We start from the raw sequence: 19,489 nt of genomic DNA on the forward strand, positions 1-19,489 counted from the left end.
CAGTCTCAGGCGTGAGCGTTGTCAGAGGAAGAGGAAGAGCTGTTTGAGATCTGAGGAAGTCCTGAGAGTTGACGTCAAGAGAAGGACAGAGCAGGACGAGCTTTGAGCCATGAATCAGATGGACAATTATAAAACAATTAGAAGTGATTAGTGTCATCTTAAATGTTTTGTGTCACACTGTCGCCTGGGTGGAAGTGATTTCCAGTTCTCTCGCTCACTGTCCGCACACGTTTCCTCCTTAGACCAACCACACAGACGGCTCTGTTCGCGTTACACTTTTTGTCTTAAACCGCTTTAAAGGTCACAAGCGTCTCTTCGAGGCCATCGCGTTGGTTCTAGATATCAGCAGAGTGTGTCCATCCTCGAGGCTGTCACTGTAACAAACGACAGTTTCTTTTCCTGATCGCATTTGAAAGTTTATAAAAGCACGAGAGAGCAGAGTTAGAGCTGTTTCTCTTCTGCCTCGGCTTCTCTGTGGTGTCGTTAAATGTGAATTATCTGTTTCTGCAGGGTTCAAAGCGCTCGGGGTTTTGGCTGGATGGAAATCAGCAGATGCAGACTGAACACAAACCATGCAGGAAACCCTGATTAAAATATAAAACTAAATAAAGATTAGAGAAGCAGCAGCTGGAACCGCTCCTGCTTTATGGAGTCTCATATTGAACTGAAAACTGCTGTTCAGGCAGCACAAAGTTGTTTCACAGACTTTTAAAAATCATCTTTGAGCTGATAAGAATACTTAATGATGAGGTGGGCGTGGCAACGGGCAGATTTACAGGGAGGTGAAAGTAGATCTGTTCTACATACTCCAACAGCATCAGCTCAGTCAGAGCATCTCCGATAATTAACCTGCTTGTAACCCTTAAGACCGGTCCGAGCGGGCACGCTCCGTTTTGCTTAACTATTTTTAAATCCCTGTACAGCTGCAACCACGTAAGCTAGCGCAATAATGTTTTTTGCATATGAAACCGGAGGAGTTGTACTTACATCTTATGCCATCAGCTTGTCCTCGGTCACGGTTTCCTTTTTTCATAAAAAGTATTTGCAGCAACAAAAACATAATATTCCAGAAACACGCTTTGCCGATCCGATCAGCTGTTCATGACACTTCCTACGTTGGAATAGACGTCAGTGCAAACTATCACGTGTCCGCCATTACCTGCCCGAAACCGGAAGTGACGTCATTTTCACTGAAAATGTAGTTTTATTTACCTTCAGGGTCTTATAAGCCTGTGCTGGTGTTTTTCAAAGTCATGCTTGACTTTGTAGTTTCAGCTTTCCTGAATAGTTTCTGGGATGCTTAGAACTCAAATTGCACTGCTGGAAATAGTTTATTTCGATGCACACGCTGTTTTTTTTTTTTGCAAATTTGTATTTTAGATTTATTTTGGTTTTGCCTGCAGGACATAAAAATTGGTGTATCTCAAAAATAAAACTTTGGAGACACTCAAAATAAATTTCCTGTGGCTGGAAACTATTTTGTGCAACTTTTTTGTATTTCCAGTTTTGAGGAATAAAACTGGAAATATATGCAAATCAAAAAACAAAAATGATTTTCAATTTTTTGTAGTTTATTGCACTGTTTTGCAATTTATGTAGTTTCTATAAACTTAATGCATACATATTATTAAAATTGGGGCTATAATGGTTGTATTGATGTATAGCAACTATGAAATGCTCCCAAAAATGGCACTACAGCATGTAAAATATAAAGATAAGCTCTGGTAGACTCGGCTCTGTGGTAGGTCTTAAAGTAATGATGCATTGACTTGGATCAGGCTCGTGTCTCTTTAACGTGTTGCAGTTCTTTGTATTGTTTTTGTTGTTTGACTATTTTTAAAAGTGTTTCTAAAAATGCTCTTAATCAGAACGGGGAATTTTTAACACAGCTTTTCCAAACATACCAGTTTTATTTTGTTTGCTTACGTTATTTGACTTTGCACGCAAAAAAACAAAATCCTTTCACAAAAACCAAAAACTTATTAGCTTCACTGATGCTAACGGTCAGCGGTGTCCTGTTTGCTGGGTAACAGCCTGCAGTCGTCTGCTGTAGCTCTCACTGCTCTCCTGAGCGATCACACATCCTCGATGAGATTCCCAGACACTGAAGTGTCACCAGAACATACTGCCACCACTGTGCTTCACTGTGGGGACGCTCCTTTCTCCAAAATCTGTGCACAGAGCTCTAGTTTCATCTGATCTGACCAAAGGACACTGCAGTCTGTAGAATCTGGTCAGCATACGTCAGTCTGACATGCAGAAGTGGACTATTTCCCGGTCTGCATCCTCTCAGTGCATCCCTGTGCGATTCCCGACTCGGCTGAGTCATCCACGAGTGTCTCTTCAGTTGTTCTGGGCTCTTTAGACTCACTAGTTTTGAAATCTTTGCTTCGTTCTGCCTGGTCTGTTCTCGGTGACTGTCTTTGGATTTCTTGATGATGCTTCCCTCTGCAGTCCTTCACACATGGAAAAGCTGAGATAATTTTGTATGTTTGTCTTTGTGAGCATTAAATTCTTCTGAAGTCTAAACTGATTTCTTTGGCATGAAGCTTCCTCAGTGACGGCTCAAACCCTGGCTGAGGTTTGTAAAACTGGAAGATAACCCTCAGATTTAACATTCAGGTGTAACTGAACCTGACCCCACGCTTGGACCCTGCTCGATCCATCCACCTGAATCTTTAAAAGTCCTTTACTCTGATGTTTTCTTCATTTCGGGTTCCTGGAACTCATTTCAATAAAATGAACCATTAACTGTTATTACTGTCAGTTAAGTAGAAATAAATAAATAAATAAAGAACTTCTTCACATTCACTCCTGTTTTCTATCTGCCTTCAGTCTGCTTCACATTACTGACTCTCAGCCTGAGGGAGATGTTGCTGTTATTATGGAGGATCATGACTCTCTCTCTCTCTCTCTCTCACACACACACACACACACACACACACACACACACACACACACACACACACACACACACACACACACACACACACACACACACACACACACACACACACACAGTGCGTGATGTTTTCTTCTTCCATTGGCGGCTCGATTCTTGTGGTCACCGTCTCTAACCAGCCGCAGCTTTATCGTCCAACACTGTTTTAATCCTCGTGTGAACCGGCTTACCCACAATGCAGCGTTCCCTCACCCTCCTCCCGCCCCCAAAGCCGCCAGAGATGAAAGCGGAGCCGACGGGTTCTCCGGAGATCACGACAGTCGGAACAACAGAATTACTGGTGTTGTGGTTGCGGCTTTGCGAGGAAGATGTTAGAGCTGAAGAAGCCATCCGTTCCCCTGTCGACGCTTTTTAAGTTCACATGTGATTTCTGAGATGGTTCAATTTCAAAAAAACAGAGACATCCGCCGTGCCAGAGAGGAGACTTCAGAGGATCGGAGGTTGACCTCGGACGATAATCTGTCTGCAGACGAGTCGTCGGAGAAGCAGAACGTCCAGGACTACAGCTGCACTCAGCGCTACAGCGTGTCCACACTGTAGAATCTAATTCTGAATTTATATTTACATTTGTGGATAAAACTTCAAACAATGAAAACAAGACAGCACATGAGAGAAACTTCTTTTTTTTCCCCCAAAGATTTATTTATTGCTTTTCCAAAAGTATTTTAACCAACAAGAACAGAGAGACTTAAAATAAAATAGAGGAGGAAATTAATAAAAATTGAGTATGTAATAATAATGTATACACATCTTATATGAACAGTGTGGGAAAACGCACAGATGTTTATACACACTTGCCCATGTAGATACATTCAGATATTGTTGCAAAAAACCAAAAAACAAGGGGAACAGACGGTGCTCCAAGAACAGGTATAACACAGTGAGACAATCGGTTTAAGTGTGCTACTCCAGGGTTTCGGGCTGAAGTTTAGTCCAAGGGTGTCAAGTTAGTTAGAGAGGCATCCGACCCAACGGTTGCAGCAATAAGTTCCAGTCCATCTAGTTTCACATCTCCATCTCCTGCCCTGCCATTGAACAGCACCCGCAAGCCCCCCAGGTTCTCTTCAACAACCACAACACTACGTTCCCCATACAGATTAAATGGGTACAGTCATATCTGTTCACTAACGATCATCTCCTCACATTCCAAAAATAACAAAAAATGTCCCCACATTTTTTTAAAGGAAACATGTTTACCCTTAATCATAGACGTAAGTTTCTCCAAAGCGAGGGATCTCGACAATGTCGACAGCCAAGTTCTCAAGTGTGGTCTACTAATGGATCTCCATGATTTGGCTATGCTATATTTTGCCTGTAACAGGCAGAAGATTGTGGTTTTTTGGTGAACTTTGCTCAGCTGGATTTCAGCGGGGAAAATCCCTAGGATACATAGTTTAGAACATAGATTCAGCTTAACACTTGTAATACATCTAAAACTTCTTTCCAAAACTTTTGGATTTCTGAATATTCCCATAGGCAATGCATCAGTGTGCCTTTTCCCCCACATTTAACACATATGTCCGGAGTTTTGGTGTCAAATTTGTTTAATAATGTTGGGGTGATATATGTAACAAATTTCCCACGTGTGGGACTAATAAAGGTTATCTTATCTTATCTTATCTTCTCATTAGCCATTTATACTGGATTAGTTGAAATTGGGTGTTTATAGATTGTGTTTGGGCTTTCAAGCAGGCTTTTTGCCATTCCTCTGTAGTTATTCTACACTTCAAGTCTTGACACCATGCAAGTCTTTCTTTTTCTGAGGATGTTTGAGAGCCGTCTCTGAGGTTGCTATAAAAACGTGATATTAAACCCTTCTTCAGCTGATGGTTTATTGCTGTGTCCTCTAATGAGTTTAGAGTGGGCAGTGTTAGGGATTTTTGAGTTTTTGAAATGAAGCTTCTGATTTGAAGAAATTTGAAGAAATGTTTAGTTGGAATGCCAAATTTCTGTGTCAAGTCATTAAAGCACATTAGGGTGTCCTTGTCAAATAGGTCTGCAACTTTGCACAGACCTCTGGCGGCCCACATTTTAAAACCCAAATCTTTCCAACCAGGTTCAAAGGCCTTATTGCCCCAGATAGGTGAGAATTGGGATAGTGCTGATGTTTCTTTTTTTAACTTGAGTGCATTGAACCAGACACGGATGGTATTTTTAACAAACGGGTTCGATGTATCTTTCATCAGATCTTTATATTTTGCGGAGTACAGGTAAGTGCTGAGTGGTAAGGGGGTAGTGCTTGTCCTTTCTAAATTTACCCAGGGTAAGGTTGTCGTTGAAAACCAGCATGAGGCCGCAGAGAGCTGGGCAGCCCAGTAGTACCATTTGAGGTTTGGAACACCCAGACCTCCCCTGTCATACAGGAGATATGGTAGCGAAAGGCGCAGTCTGGCTCGTCTGTTATTCCAAATGAATTTAATGAATATTGTTTTTGAAGTCATCTGGAGGGCTGAGAGAAATGACTTGGAAGAGATATAGAAATTTTGGGAGAACATTCATCTTGAGAATATTCACGCGTCCAATCAGAGAGATTGGCAGCATAGACCATCTATTGATTGAGTCAATAACAGAGTTGATTGTTGAAGAGTAATTTGCATGTACCAAATCATAGATTTTTGGAGTGATTTTTATACCTAGATGGGTAAGACTGTCTCTGGCAACTTGAAACATTGTTTGAATAGGTGGTTTAATTCTTTCAGAATGTTTAAAGAAGAGGATGCCCGATTTGGATTCATTAATTTTATAACCGGAGATGTTGCCAAATGAGTTAATTGTTTTGAGTAGCTGGGGAACTGAGCTCTTTAATTTGGACAGCATTAAAATAATGTCATCTGCGAATAATCCAATTTTGGACTCAATATTGTTTGTTCTGATGCCAGAGATATTTTGGTTGCTCCTTATGGCAATAGCCAATGGTTCAATTGCTAGGACGAAGAGAAGAGGCGAAAGGGGGCAGCCTTGGCGTGTACCTCTACCTAGATAGAATGGTCTAGATATAATGTTGTTGGTTCTAACTGAGGCTATAGGTTTATTATATAATATTTTGACCCAAGTCATGAAGTAACTGCCAAAGCCAAACTGAGACAGTACTTTATAAAGATAGTTATGTTCGACCCTATCAAAAGCTTTTTCTGCATCCAGGGAAAGCAGAGCCATGTCTGGATGTTCTGAATTTGAGTAAAATACATTCAATACTCTTCGAATACCATGTTGCGCTTGCCGGCCTTTTACAAACCCGTTCTGGTCGGTGTCAGCAAGAAGATGAAGGTACCGTTCAAGTCTATTTGCCAGTACTTTAGCTATTATCTTGGCGTCAGAATTTATTAGTGAAATTAGTCTGCAAGATTCACATTTTGTAGGCGGTTTCCCAGGTTTAGGGAATACCGTTATAAGTGCATTACGCATGGAGGGGGGAAGCTCTTTTAAATCATAGCTTTCCGCTAGCATGTCGTACAGAGGGCATACTAATTTGTCTTTAAATATTTTGAAAAGGTCTAGTGGGATTCCATCTGGGTGGAGAGTTTTTCCTGTTTTTAATTTGTCAATTGCAGTCGAAAGTTCACTCATAGATAACTGAGAGTCTAATTCACATCGAGCTTCTTCAGAGAGTGAAGGGGTGCTTATTGAGTCAAAGAAGGACTTTAGTGACTCTTGGGTCGCATCTCCTGTTGACGTATATAGTTGTGAGTAATAGAGTTCAAAGAGTTCATTTATTCTTTGAGGATCTGTGGTGTTTTCATCTGCGGTTCTAATTCGTTTATTGTTTGTTTGTTCAGTAGCGTTTTTATGCGCCATGCCAAAAGTTTTCCTGCCTTCTCCCCCTGGTCATAGTAGGTCTGTCTCAGTCTAAATAGTCCTGCTGAGGCTTTGTCAGTAGTTAATTTATCATATTTTGCTCTTAGTCTTAAAAGTTTTTGTTGTTTTTCTTTAGAGTCATTTACGTTTATCTCAAGTTCCACTTCTTTTATTTGACCTTCGAGGTCCAACATCTCAGTGTTATGTTTATTTGATTTGGTTTTGGTGTAGCTTATCATCTGCCCACATATAAATACCTTAAAGGCTTCCCATCTAACTGTTGCTGTAGTTTCGGATTTATTAAAGTAGAAATAGTCATCAATATTTTTGCCTACATATTCCAAGAATGTTTGGTTATGCACCCAGTGTGGTTTTAAACGCCAAATAGGACTGCATCTAAAAGCTGTTGTAGCTGAAAAGTTAAGCGTGGTTAATGAGTGGTCTGATATAAGCACACATTTATATGAACAGCTGTTAATTCTGGGGACAAGAGAGTTCGAGATAAGAAAATAATCTATGCGACTGTGGCTATTATGACTGGCTGAATGACAGGAGTATTCTCTCCCTGTTGGATTTTCTAGTCTCCGTACATCTTTAAGGTTCAATTCAGACATAAAATGTTGTATAACTTGTCTACATTTTGGACGGGAAGAGTCCAAACCTGATGATTTATCAAGTTTAGGCTCTAGGGTACAATTGAAGTCTCCCCCAACGATTATCTCACTGTGAAGAGCTGCAATAGAGAGGAATAGATTGTTATAAAAGCTGGGGTCATCGATATTAGGGCCATATAAGTTAACTAAAATTAAGTCTTGGTTGTCTGTGAAGGTTCTCAGTCATCCAGGACATTGTAGTCTAAGGAGCTTTGAAAGAAAAGTGTCTGGACTTCTTTGAGTTGCTTGAAGACGTTTCACCTCTCATCCGAGAAGCTTCTTCAGTTCTAAGGTCAAATGGTGGAGAGTCCCAGATTTAAACCCAGTGGGAGTATCCCCCCAAAGAGGGACAAAGGACCCCCTGGTGATCCTCTAATCACCTGAGCCAAGGTGTGAAAACGGGTGTGGGTCATAATCAGCCAGGGTTTCGGGTGAGCTCATTATGAAACCTGGCCCCACCCTATAATGTGATTTCCTGAGGTCAGATGGCCCAGGGTGTGAGTGGGCGTTAAGGCGTCTGGGGAGGGAACTCAAAACTGGATTATAGATGGCAGACAGTTGGTGTCGTAAACCACCGCCTCTGTTCAAAGATGGTCGCTCACAGTGGACATAAATGGCTTCTTTCACTCCTCTTTCAAACCATCTGTCCTCTCTGTCCAACATGTGAACATTGGCATCCTCGAAAGAGTGACCTTTGACCTTTAGATGCAGATTAAGTCTTGGTTCAACACGGAGCATTGTATGATGATGAATCTCCCTGCAGAGTCCAAGATGGGTTTTTTTTAATACAAATGGGCAATGATTTATGAATGAGTGTTGCCACTCCTCTAGCATGTGTTGAGAAGTGGCTAGAGAAAACCTGACCTGGCCATCTCCTTCTTATGCGAGCAATTTCACTCGCAAGTAAGTGTGTTTCTTGAATAAAGATTATCTTTGGGTGATATTGTTTAATTCTATTCATTACTCTGAACCTGACTACATCTTGTCTCCCCTGTCGGAACTCGCCAATTGTTATTTCAAGAGCACTGCACTTTGAAGACGAACTCTTATGAACAAAACCCCCCCCCCAGAGACGTCCCACCTGTGGAGATCTCAGAACTTTCCCTCCTAAAGTCATTGCAGCTTGGTTATGCATCAGATCCATGAAAAGGAGCTGAAAAAACGTCCTATTGTTAATTCAAAGCTTCAAACTTAAATCCGTCCATATTAACTGAAAAAGTGGCCACTTAATGTACACGAATGAAAAGATTTAAACATAACATATCTAAGGCCACCTATATCATACCTGTACACCAACAGCCACTGTAAGTCCAAGATGAAATTGTTCATCAGGATTGCACATTTTAGATGTGGTAGTGTTCCAGAGAGGGCGTGAATTTACCCCTCGTTTTGTTGCAGGACTTTCCGTATGAAATCTTCCACCTCCGCTGGTGTGTTGAAGAGGAGCCTGTTGCCGTGGTGGAAAATCCTCATTTTTGCTGGGAAGATCAATCCGAAGTTTATGTGCAGTTCACGGAGCTGCTGTTTTACCTGCTTGTATTGTTTCCGCTGTTTCTGAACCTCCGTCGACAGGTCAGGGAAAAACATCACGTGATGTCCGTTGTGCGTTATTTTTCCCTTCAGACATGCCGCTCTCATCACCCTCACCTTGTCTTGATGATTCAAGAACTTCATGATGATCACACGGGGTGGGCCATTTGGGGTATTTCGGCCTTGTAGCCTATGTGCTCGCTCGATGATGGGTGGGGGGTGGGAGCGCGTCCCGTCCCAAAACGTCAAGCAACCAAGTTTGCAAAAATATTGTGATTTCCCCTTGTTCAGTATTCTCAGGTAATCCGACGAGTCTCGGATTGGATCTCCGGCTTCTGTTTTCGAGGTCGTCCAGTTTTAATAGGAGTTCCTGAAGTTTCTTATGAAGGAAACCTCTTTACTTGTAAGGGAAGAGACGTCGTCTTCAACTTAGCTGATACGAGTTTCTGCTGAGGTAAGCCTCTCTGAAAACAATCCAATTGCGTCTTTTATTTCTTGGTTTGATGTTATAACTTCTTGCAGTTGAGCAGTGAAGTGTGTTTTCAGCGACTGAATTGTGGCCAGAACACTCGTCTCGGTCTGTTGGGCACTAGCACTAGCTTCTTCCATCTTCTCGGTTTCAAGTTCGTTGCTAGCATCGTCGTCTGATCCATCCTTTCCGGCTGTTTTAGGTTTAAACCTATGTTTAATCGGCATCCTAACTGTCTAGGTTGGAGCAAAAGCTTGGGTCAGAGAGGAAGCCACTAAAAGGATGGCTTTAACTGCTGTTTAGGCGTACTTAAAGGATGTAGAGGTCGGAGCTCGAAGTCTTGCTGCCGTTCAGGTGGACGCCATAACCGGAAAACCGCCATGAGAGAAACTTCTAATAAATTCTAATTCTAGTTCACACAAACATGTTAAAGCACCATTTCTTACAGATATCGATAAATACCAAAGTCAAAGGCGCTCAGATAAACATTGGGCTATCCCGGCTGGAGAGATGAGCACAGACATGATGCACTGGGCTGTGAAATAAACCAAACACACAGTGCTGGTTAAACACGGACCAGTCCAAACCTGGGTTATGTTGACTCAGCACGCTGGATGGTGCTATCAACCCCATCAGTTTCTTTTTGCCAATTAGCCTTGGAGACCACATGCGGTAGCATCTTCCTGTTAGTCAAAGAGGCCACGCCCCCAATAATGCAAACTTTACACAACTTAAACAGGTGAGTAATAAAACAAACAGTTTGTGTGTCAGGCTGTAAATGTGTTTATTTCTGCTCTAACGTTTTAAGGGGACTGGCTCACTGCTGGAGCCTCTGGTGGACATCAGGGGAACTGCAGTGTTTGGCACATGTGCAGTAGATGAAAGCAGCAACTGTGGAACATCAGGAAATGTCCTATGAAACTAAAACTAGCAGCTGGAGGAGCCTAAAAATTAAAAAATGTAAAGATGTGAAGGTCAGCAGCTTCAGGTCTGCAGCCAGCAGGGGGCAGAAGCCGCCCGCTGCGACCTCTTTGAGGACTGTTTGAGGTTTTGTGGGTGAATGTCCCATCGTAGCCCCGTGTGGACTGCATTACCCACAATTCCCTGGAGGGTGAGATGAAACCGAAGCAGCAGTGTGACTGAGGGGTTAGTGGTCTGAATGCACACACAGCGCAGCGGGACGTAGCCGCCGCCGTGTGTGTGCGCTGTGATGTATGACAGCTGCTCTGCTGCTGCTTTCATGTGGTGAAGAGTTTTTATTACAGGCACTTCAGTGAGCGAGGAAGAGGAGGAGAAGATGAGCGGGGAGATTAGAGGAGGAGGAAGGCCTCCATCGACTGGCCTTTTGAGGAGGTTTCCTCTGGTGGGCTTCGGGTTATTAACGCTGATCCTTCATGATCTCACCACCTTTTATTTAATCAGAGTAAATTTCATACCTACCTGCTGGGAAGCATCGACTTAATGAAAATGATTTTATTCCCCACAGTCGGCAGCACAAAGTCAGCGTCTGCTGCCTCAGAACTTCCTAAAGTGAAGTAAGACCAGGGGATCATTGCTGGTGTGAGCCAAGCCTGTTCCTGTGACCAAGCAGGTCTGATTAAAGCCAGAAGACTCGCGTCCTGCTCCACTGCCTCAGATTCCTCTGCAGCACTTCCTGGAAATGAAACTGCTCATTTTTGGACCAGCATTCACGTTTTGATCACATATGTGTAAAAATAAGTGTAAAAGCAAAATTACTGTCTGATTTTGTTCTCACCACAGTACCTCTGAGTGAATATCAATCAGTTTAATCATTTCTCCACATTAGGACAGATGTTCACCCAGAGGTGCACCATGAAGAAATCTGAGAAGTTGTTCTGGCGGAGTCCTGAAACTTATTTCTTTGATCATATGTTAGTGTATCGAATTTTCTGCTCTTCTCTCGTGCTCTGTCCCTGCCATCTGCAGCACAACACAAACATGTTACAGTGAAAAAAACCTGACCTGAAGCACATCGATGTAGTTGTTAAAGTCCAGCTCAGTCAGCGATGCTGTCCCAGTGTCTTTTCACTTTGAACCTGTGAAAAACAAAAACTGAGCAGACGTGAGGTCGGAGGTGTCCCATCAGCTTTAAGGCGGTGCCAACATCACTCGTCCAGTAACCTGTGAAGAGATGGTGGGGAGCGCGTTTAACTTCTGCACAACAGAAAACACGTTCATATTTATGTTGGAGGAAGTCTAGCTGCAGTAATATTCATGCTTCATTAATTTGTCTCATGAGCATCATTTTGGATTATACACAAGCTGAGCAGAGATATGGACATGAATGTAAGAGCCTGTCAGAGGTTAGACGTGTGTGGTTGTGAGCGTGCTGTCAGAGGTTTCTATCAGACTGAAACGTCGCTGTGTTCATGTTTTCTGTTTTTCTTTCAGGGCTTCAAAACCAAAGACGGGCACATCGTTGTGGCTGCAGGCAATGAAAAGCAGTTTGTCCGAGTCTGCCAGGTGAGTCCGTATACCTGTACGGACACAGACATGCTACCACGGAAACAGCTGGCTTGAAGAATGTTTCCCCCACTCACTCTCTGCTGTCTGTGGAAATCTGCAGGTCATGGAGCTGATGGAGCTAACGGAGGAGCCCAAGTACAAAACCAACAAGCTGAGAGTCGAGAACCGCAAACAGCTGCTGCACACACTGTCACAGAGGTACACGCACACTGTCACAGAGGTACACGCACACTGCCACAGAGGTACACGCACACTGTCACAGAGGTACACACGCACACTGTCACAGAGGTACACGCACACTGTCACAGAGGTACACACGCACACTGTCACAGAGGTACACGCACACTGTCACAGAGGTACACGCACACTGTCACAGAGGTACACACACACTGTCACAGAGGTACACACGCACACTGTCACAGAGGTACACGCACACTGTCACAGAGGTACACACGCACACTGTCACAGAGGTACACGCACACTGTCACAGAGGTACACACGCACACTGTCACAGAGGTACACACGCACACTGTCACAGAGGTACACGCACACTGTCACAGAGGTACACACGCACACTGTCACAGAGGTACACGCACACTGTCACAGAGGTACACACACACTGTCACAGAGGTACACACGCACACTGTCACAGAGGTACACGCACACTGTCACAGAGGTACACACGCACACTGTCACAGAGGTACACGCACACTGTCACAGAGGTACACACGCACACTGTCACAGAGGTACACACACACACACTGTCACAGAGGTACACACACATGCGCACACACACACACACTGTCACAGAGGTACACACACATGCGCACACACTGTCACAGAGGTACACGCACACTGTCACAGAGGTACACACGCACACTGTCACAGAGGTACACACACGCACACTGTCACAGAGGTACACACACACACACACTCTCACAGAGGTACACACACATGCGCACACACACACACACTGTCACAGAGGTACACACACACACACACATGTGAAGGTGCTGTGTGAATAGTTTCTCTGCCTGAATAAAATGAAGATGTGGATGAACCTCTTACTTGAAGTCTGCATGAAGTCAGGCTGTGTGTGTGTGTGTGTGTGTGTGTGTGTGTGTGTGTGCGCGTGTGTGGTGAGATCATCAGGCCTTATGCTGCAGCTGTACCTCATTAATGTGAGAGCCTTATCAGGTGCAGCTCTTTGATGAACAGCATTGCTTCATCATGTGACTCAGACACCACCAGCCTTGGATGGAGCTGCAGGTTCCTCCAGCTCGCTGTGGGATGCTGTCCAGGCTCTGATGGAGCCGGGCCTCTCCTCCCAGTGTACTGTCACTGTATTTTGGACAGATGAAGCCTGTTTGGTGTCTTCCTCTACCACTTTAGCCAACTCACCACCAGATGGCGATCAGCTGCTCTCTTCACCTGAGCGTCCTGACATGTGTCCGCAGGTCTGATGATGGGATGATGAAACCCAGCTGTAGTCCAGACTGCTGCTGTTAGGAAACATGAAGGCGCTCTTCAACTTGCACAGAATAAATAAGAGCCAATAAAATGAAAACATTAGAAACATCCTCCATATTTGTAGGCTGATCACTCCTTGTGGAACAGTAGATTGGGAGGTGTCTGTCAGAGGTCTCTTCCTGTTAAAAAAGAGTTCTTCTTCCACGTGGTTGCCAAGTTGTGCCTCTTATTATCAGTCTGAACATTGTTATATAACATGTGTGAGATTATTTGGGTTGAGTAGATGTGATGATGTTCATTATGGACAAGTTGTGACGAGCGTTTACGTCTGACAACAAAACACTGCTCAGGTCCTGATTGGTTCTGATTGGGCAGACCGTTGTCCCTGGTTACACCCTCCAGGTTTCACTGTCATCATCACTGGGAGCCCTGAGGTCCTTCATTAGAACAGTGATGAAGAGACAGGACAGTTTGACCAATCAGAACATGTCTCAAGTAAACGTTATCCTCTTCATCTCTCCGTCAGGTTCCTGCAGGAGACCACGGCTGATTGGCTGAAGAAGTTCAAGGGCTCAGGTGTTCCAATTGGGCCAATCAACAGCATCCAGGAAGTGTTCTCCGAGCTGCAGGTCAGTGACTACACTCATCCTCCGTCTGTGGTTGAATGGAGTAGGGCTGGGCAATATGGCCTAAAATCCATATCACTGTATAATTTGAAGCATGTGCTGTAACGATATATATCGCGATATATTCTTTTCTTCTGTATAACATATTTAACACACTATAAGGTGCACTTAAAATCCTTTAATTTTCTCAAAAACCGACAGTGTGCCTTACAATCCGGTGTGAATTCTGGTTGTGCTTACTAACCTCGAACCAATTTCATGTGGTACACGGCGCGCAGAAATCTGTCAAAAAATGTTTTAGTACGACTTTGGTAACAGGGCTCTAGACTAACTTTTTGACATGGGCGCACCGGTGCGCCTAACTTTAAAAATTTAGGCGCACCGGCACAAAAGTTAGGCGCACTCAAATTTTTCAACCGCATCGCTTAACACCGCAGTTTTACATGTGCACTTTCTTTGGGGGGGGAAGTCTATACAGACAATATTCATTTCTAAATTATTAACTAACAAACTTGTGCTTAAAGTGCTTTGTCAATATTGTAGAAAATGTTAAACTTAATCATCATCTTGGCCTGACGACCTGTTTGCTGCTGCCTGCTGCTGAAAGGCAGCGGGAAGAGGGGACACTTGGGCAGTGCATTTATTGCAGCATATAATGTGTTTTCTGGATACACTGCTGCTTTTTCAGCATTCAAAGATTGATGGCACCGTGTCAGAGCTGGCTATGAATTTCAGACGGGTCAGGCCTTAACTTAACACAAAAGTTATCAATAGTTCTTTTCATCTTTTCTTATTACCCACAGCTACATCCACTTCTGTCGGGCCTAGGCTGCTCACTAGGGCTGGGTATCATCACTGATTTCTATAATCCATTCGATTCCGGTTCTCAAAGTCCTGATTCGATTCAATTTAGCCTCAGACAGTCAGAAATATTATAATTCTGATCATTTATCAGTACTGATACATGTGAGACTTCATCAGAATTGTGAACATCACAGCAGATGCCTTTGTGTGAAAGTAACTGAGAATAAAACAGAAAAACATGAAGGAGATTTTCCTGGTCTGGCTTTTTATAGCAGATAACCTTAAAAATATTCTGCAATTTTGCATAATTTTAAGAAGTTTAAATTTCTTCAATATTGAACAGCAGAAATTAGGCTTTCTTGTCCGAGGTCATTTAAGTGAAAAAAGAAAAAGAAAAGAAAAAGACAGCGGCCGACAGCGCTGTAAACAACGGTAGACTGGTGGGTAATAAGCGAATGAATAATGCAGAAAACAGAGATTTGACACGGGAAACTGTTCTTGAAGTACAGAGAGAGAGAGAGAGAGCTGTGCATGAAGTGTGATTTTTATCGTTGTGGAAGCAAAACAGCTGAAGTCAGAGGGAATTCATGACGACATCGATCAAATGTGAAGCGTAGTTTGCTGCTTCTTTTGCTGCTGGCTCGGCGAATTTTGGTTGGAGAGAGACAAAACCTGCAGCTCAGAATCAGCGCAAAAAAGACGGAAACACAGCGCGGACCCGACGCATCAGAATCGCTAAGCTCCGACAGCGTGTCCGTGTTCGGGCCGTGGAGTGAGAAAGTCGAGAAAGACAAAGCTGATTCTGATGTGTCGGGTCCGCTCTGTGTTTACGTCTTTGTGTGGAATCCGTTAATGAATTGATATCGCTTTATTCAAGCTACTCACCTCCCTCTTCCACCTGCACTTTCAACTGGACCACGGCCAATCAGAGAGGTCCCGCCCCTGACTATCTCTGATTGGTTTAGTCCACGATGTCTGTTGTTGACCACACGGAGAATTGCAGGGATTTTTTTTTTTTGTTACCCGAAAATATTTGGTCGCACAGGTGCGACCAAATATTTTTTTTTAGTCGCACCACTGAAAAATTTGGTCGCACTCTAGAGCCCTGGGTAAGCTACGAAGCCACACCGCTTGATGGATTGTTGGAGCATTACGGGTACCGTAGTCAGGAGCCTCGCCTAGTAATCTGGGTCCTAAACTCCGTCTTCTTCAGGTCCCAAAGTCAAACGAACACTGCAGCATCACTGAGAGTTAAAAACTGTCTAAATTCTTTCATCTTTAATAAAATGATCAGCGTGGCTGCTTTACCAGGTGTAACTATGAAGTTTAACATCCAGGCATCCATGAAAACAGGATTTATTACATTCAACACTAGGTTTACTATCCTGCGCAAATTTGCGTAACTTCCCTAAACCCAACACCCCCTAGAATTACTGGCTTTTTTATTTTCTGGTGCAAGTCCCGAGGTGTTAAGCACCCCTGCTGAGATTTTCACAGGTCGTCAGCTTGCTTCTCCTACAGCTTTTGTTGTGCAAACCACCCATTATCCTTGAGGCCTGGCACATTTGCATTTGCTCACTCAAGAGTTGCTCAGATCCAAGGCAGGCCAAACCTCTGTGTTACAACTTTCAGAAATGCCTGGTAGAAATGCTTCAACTTACTCATGAGATTTTGACCACATTTCTTGCGGAAGTCAGAGCTATACTGAATGCATGACTGTTGTTGCCAGCTGCAAGAAATGCTTGGTATGGAACAGCTGTTCCCTACCAAGGTTCGTTGTCCATTCACACAGTATATTGCAACCAAGCCAGACAAATTTGGGATCAAGTTCTGGATGGCCACGGATTTGGACACCAAATATGTCTGTAGTGCATCTCCTTTCTTGGGAAAGGACCCCAGTCGTCAGAAGGGAGAGAGGCTGGCAGAGAACGTGGTCATGAAACAGATGGAGCCGTTTTTGGATGATGGGAGAAATGTCACAACGGACAATTTCTTTACTTCACTGTCACTGTCGCACAGACTGCTGCAGCGCAAAACAACGTTACTGGGCACGGTGAATAAAGTCCGGCGTGAACTTCCTCAACTTGCAAAAGATACTGCAAAGCGAGAGGTATTCTCCACTTCAGTGCTTAGAAGTGGCAGTGTCTCCTTGACAATTTATGCACCTAAAAAAAAAAAAGACTGTGTGTGTTCTAAGTTCCATGCACCAAGACGTGACGATCGGTGACGGCAGAAAGAGGAAACCCAACACGATAACAGACTATAACCACATGAAGGTATGTGAATGTGTGTACAATTTTACACCAGTGCTACAATGTTTTCTGATGTGTGCTATACAGGCCTATAGAAAAAACATATACTCATGACTCTCTCTCTCTGCTTTTACAGTGTGGTGTAGACGTGTTGGACCAAATGGCACGGATGTATTCCGTAAGATCAGCAACACGCAGGTGGCCAGTAGCGGTTTTCTACAATATGCTGGACCTGGCGGCAGTGAATGCCTACATTTTGTACAAGGCATGTACAGGGTGGACAGGCAAAAGAAGATTGTTTCTGAGTCTTCTAGCTCAGCAACTTCGTTGCCGATTCATGCAGCACAAGGAAATATTAGCACAGAGGCAGGCTGCTAAAGCTGCTGCAGCTGCTGTGCCGGGGACTGTAAAGACAACGCAGTGCCAGGTGCAAGAGAGCTGCAACAGGAATCGCAGCAGGTTTACCTGTGCAACATGTAAGAAATTCACCTGTGCCAAATGCAGGGATGATGGACACTGGGTCTGCAAACGCTGTAAAGTTTGAAACACTTTGAAAAAAAACAGACTTGTGTACCCATATATTGTGAATGTGTTTCTTTTGTATGTAGGTTGTAACACAGAGGTTTGGCCTGCCTTGGATCTGAGTAAACAAATGCCAATGTTGCACAAACACACACACACACACACATGTCTGGTTTGCTATCCTCGTGGGGACATCCCATTGACATAATGCTTTCCCTAGCCCCTTACCCTAACCCTAACCATTAAAAATGAATGCCTAACCCTAACCCTTACCATAAACCTAACCATAACCTAATTGTAACCCTGACAGTAAAACCGCATTTTGAGTGTGAAAATTGCTTTCAACCCCGAGGGGACCTGGATTTTGGTCCCCACGGTGCAGAAAGTCCCCACCAGGATAGTAAAAGTCAGATTTTGGTCCCCACCAGGATAGTACGAACCCGTACACACACACACACACACACACACACACACACAGCAAATCTGCATTTATTTGTCCCACAAGTGGAAAATCTGCATTGTCATTGCAAAAAAGTGGACAGAGCACGGTATAGAAAGTGCACTATACAAACAATCTGGAAACATATATATGGACACGTGTATTCAAAAATATTGGTGTATGTATACACACACATCTATCTATCTATCTATCTATCTGTGTGTATATATATATATATATATATATATATATATATATATATATATATGATATAGATGTGTCTGTGTGTATAACTAGACTTTATGCATATTATATAAGGTGTAGCTATATAAATATATAAATATATGTACAACTCTGTGTATATATGTTTATGGCCAGGCATCCAATGTAGTGACAAGGATTGACAAGAACTAATATTGCATATGAGAAATATTGCACATAGAAACTACCATGGTGTATAGTACGCTGCAGGTAAGGAAGGAAAGTAGCCTTGCAGGGAAGGAAAGACCTGAATCTCTCATGGTTAGGGGTTGGGGGAGGGTGTGTTTGCACAACAAAAGCAGGAGAACAATGGAGCTGAAGACCTGTGAAAATCTCAGCGGGGTGCCAAGAGGTGTTAAGGTCGGGGGGAATTTACGCAAATTTGCGCAGGCTAGTAAATCTAGTAGTAGGGACTTGCACCAGGGAAAAAAGGCTCAGGAATTCTAGTGTTAACAGAGTTAGAAGTTAGCAGGAAGTTAGCTCGCTAGTTTCCACCTAAACATGATATAGCATGTTCTGACTGAGAGATTTCTGAAAAATTCAAACGTACAGCTCTGCTATCACTTCCAGCATAAATGAAGACAGAAAACTAAACAGCAGTGACGTTTGTAGGGTTACTGAAGTTGGGCTAGCTGGTATATAATGATGTGCTACGTGATCGCTAGCTACAGAGCTATGTTAGCATAACATAAACACAGTGAAGCTGCAGGATGAACGCTAACTTTTTTCCACTCGATAAAAGTTAACGTGAGGGTTCCTGATGGTTAGGGACAAATGCAATCGCATGGCAGGATGCTGCAAACGGACCAAACTTCAGTCAGGAGAACAACTGAGATAATCCATCCACAATACGAGGTTAGTCATTAATATACTGCAACAACATGGGAATAGAGCAGCTGTGATAGAATACAGCATTAATGAATCAATGGTACAGAAGTGGAGGAAGCGCAGTTTTTGGCTTTCCTCATATTCCAAAACGTGCTTCGTCTCTTTGCTTTTACTGTCGCCTGGCATCATTTACAGATGATGTGGTTTGCAGCCGCTGTAATGCTTCCGACCAAAACAGGAGCAGCTTGATGACACCATCAACATGCGCTATTGTAGTAGAGCGGTATAGTCAAAATCTCTACCGTTGGCCAAATTCACACTGTTTATACCGCCCACCCCTAGCATGGAGGCTGGAGTGGATCAGATGAGTCAGGTTCAGCTCACACAGAGA

General features: G+C 43.4%; 1 protein-coding gene across 4 annotated transcripts in view; it reads left to right on the forward strand.

Moving 5' to 3' along the window:
- sugct (succinyl-CoA:glutarate-CoA transferase) overlaps positions 1 to 19,489 on the forward strand; it is an 84,617-nt gene that overhangs the window by 9,200 nt on the left and 55,928 nt on the right. For 3 of the 4 annotated variants that reach the window (XR_010094802.1, XR_010094803.1, XM_063483106.1), the window contains exons 10-12: positions 11,822 to 11,893; positions 11,997 to 12,094; positions 13,893 to 13,995. Coding sequence is in view for 2 of the 4 variants with exons in the window: in XM_063483106.1 (XP_063339176.1) it covers positions 11,822 to 11,893; positions 11,997 to 12,094; positions 13,893 to 13,995 (273 nt within the window). In the remaining 2 variants the exon portion in view is untranslated. Of the gene's footprint in view, positions 1 to 11,821; positions 11,894 to 11,996; positions 12,095 to 13,892; positions 13,996 to 16,588; positions 17,073 to 17,184; positions 18,199 to 19,489 lie in introns of those variants that run through there. The other variant, XM_063483105.1, reaches the window with a different exon arrangement.

This window comes from Pelmatolapia mariae, linkage group LG9, assembly GCF_036321145.2.
Source record: "Pelmatolapia mariae isolate MD_Pm_ZW linkage group LG9, Pm_UMD_F_2, whole genome shotgun sequence".
NCBI lineage: Eukaryota > Metazoa > Chordata > Actinopteri > Cichliformes > Cichlidae > Pelmatolapia > Pelmatolapia mariae.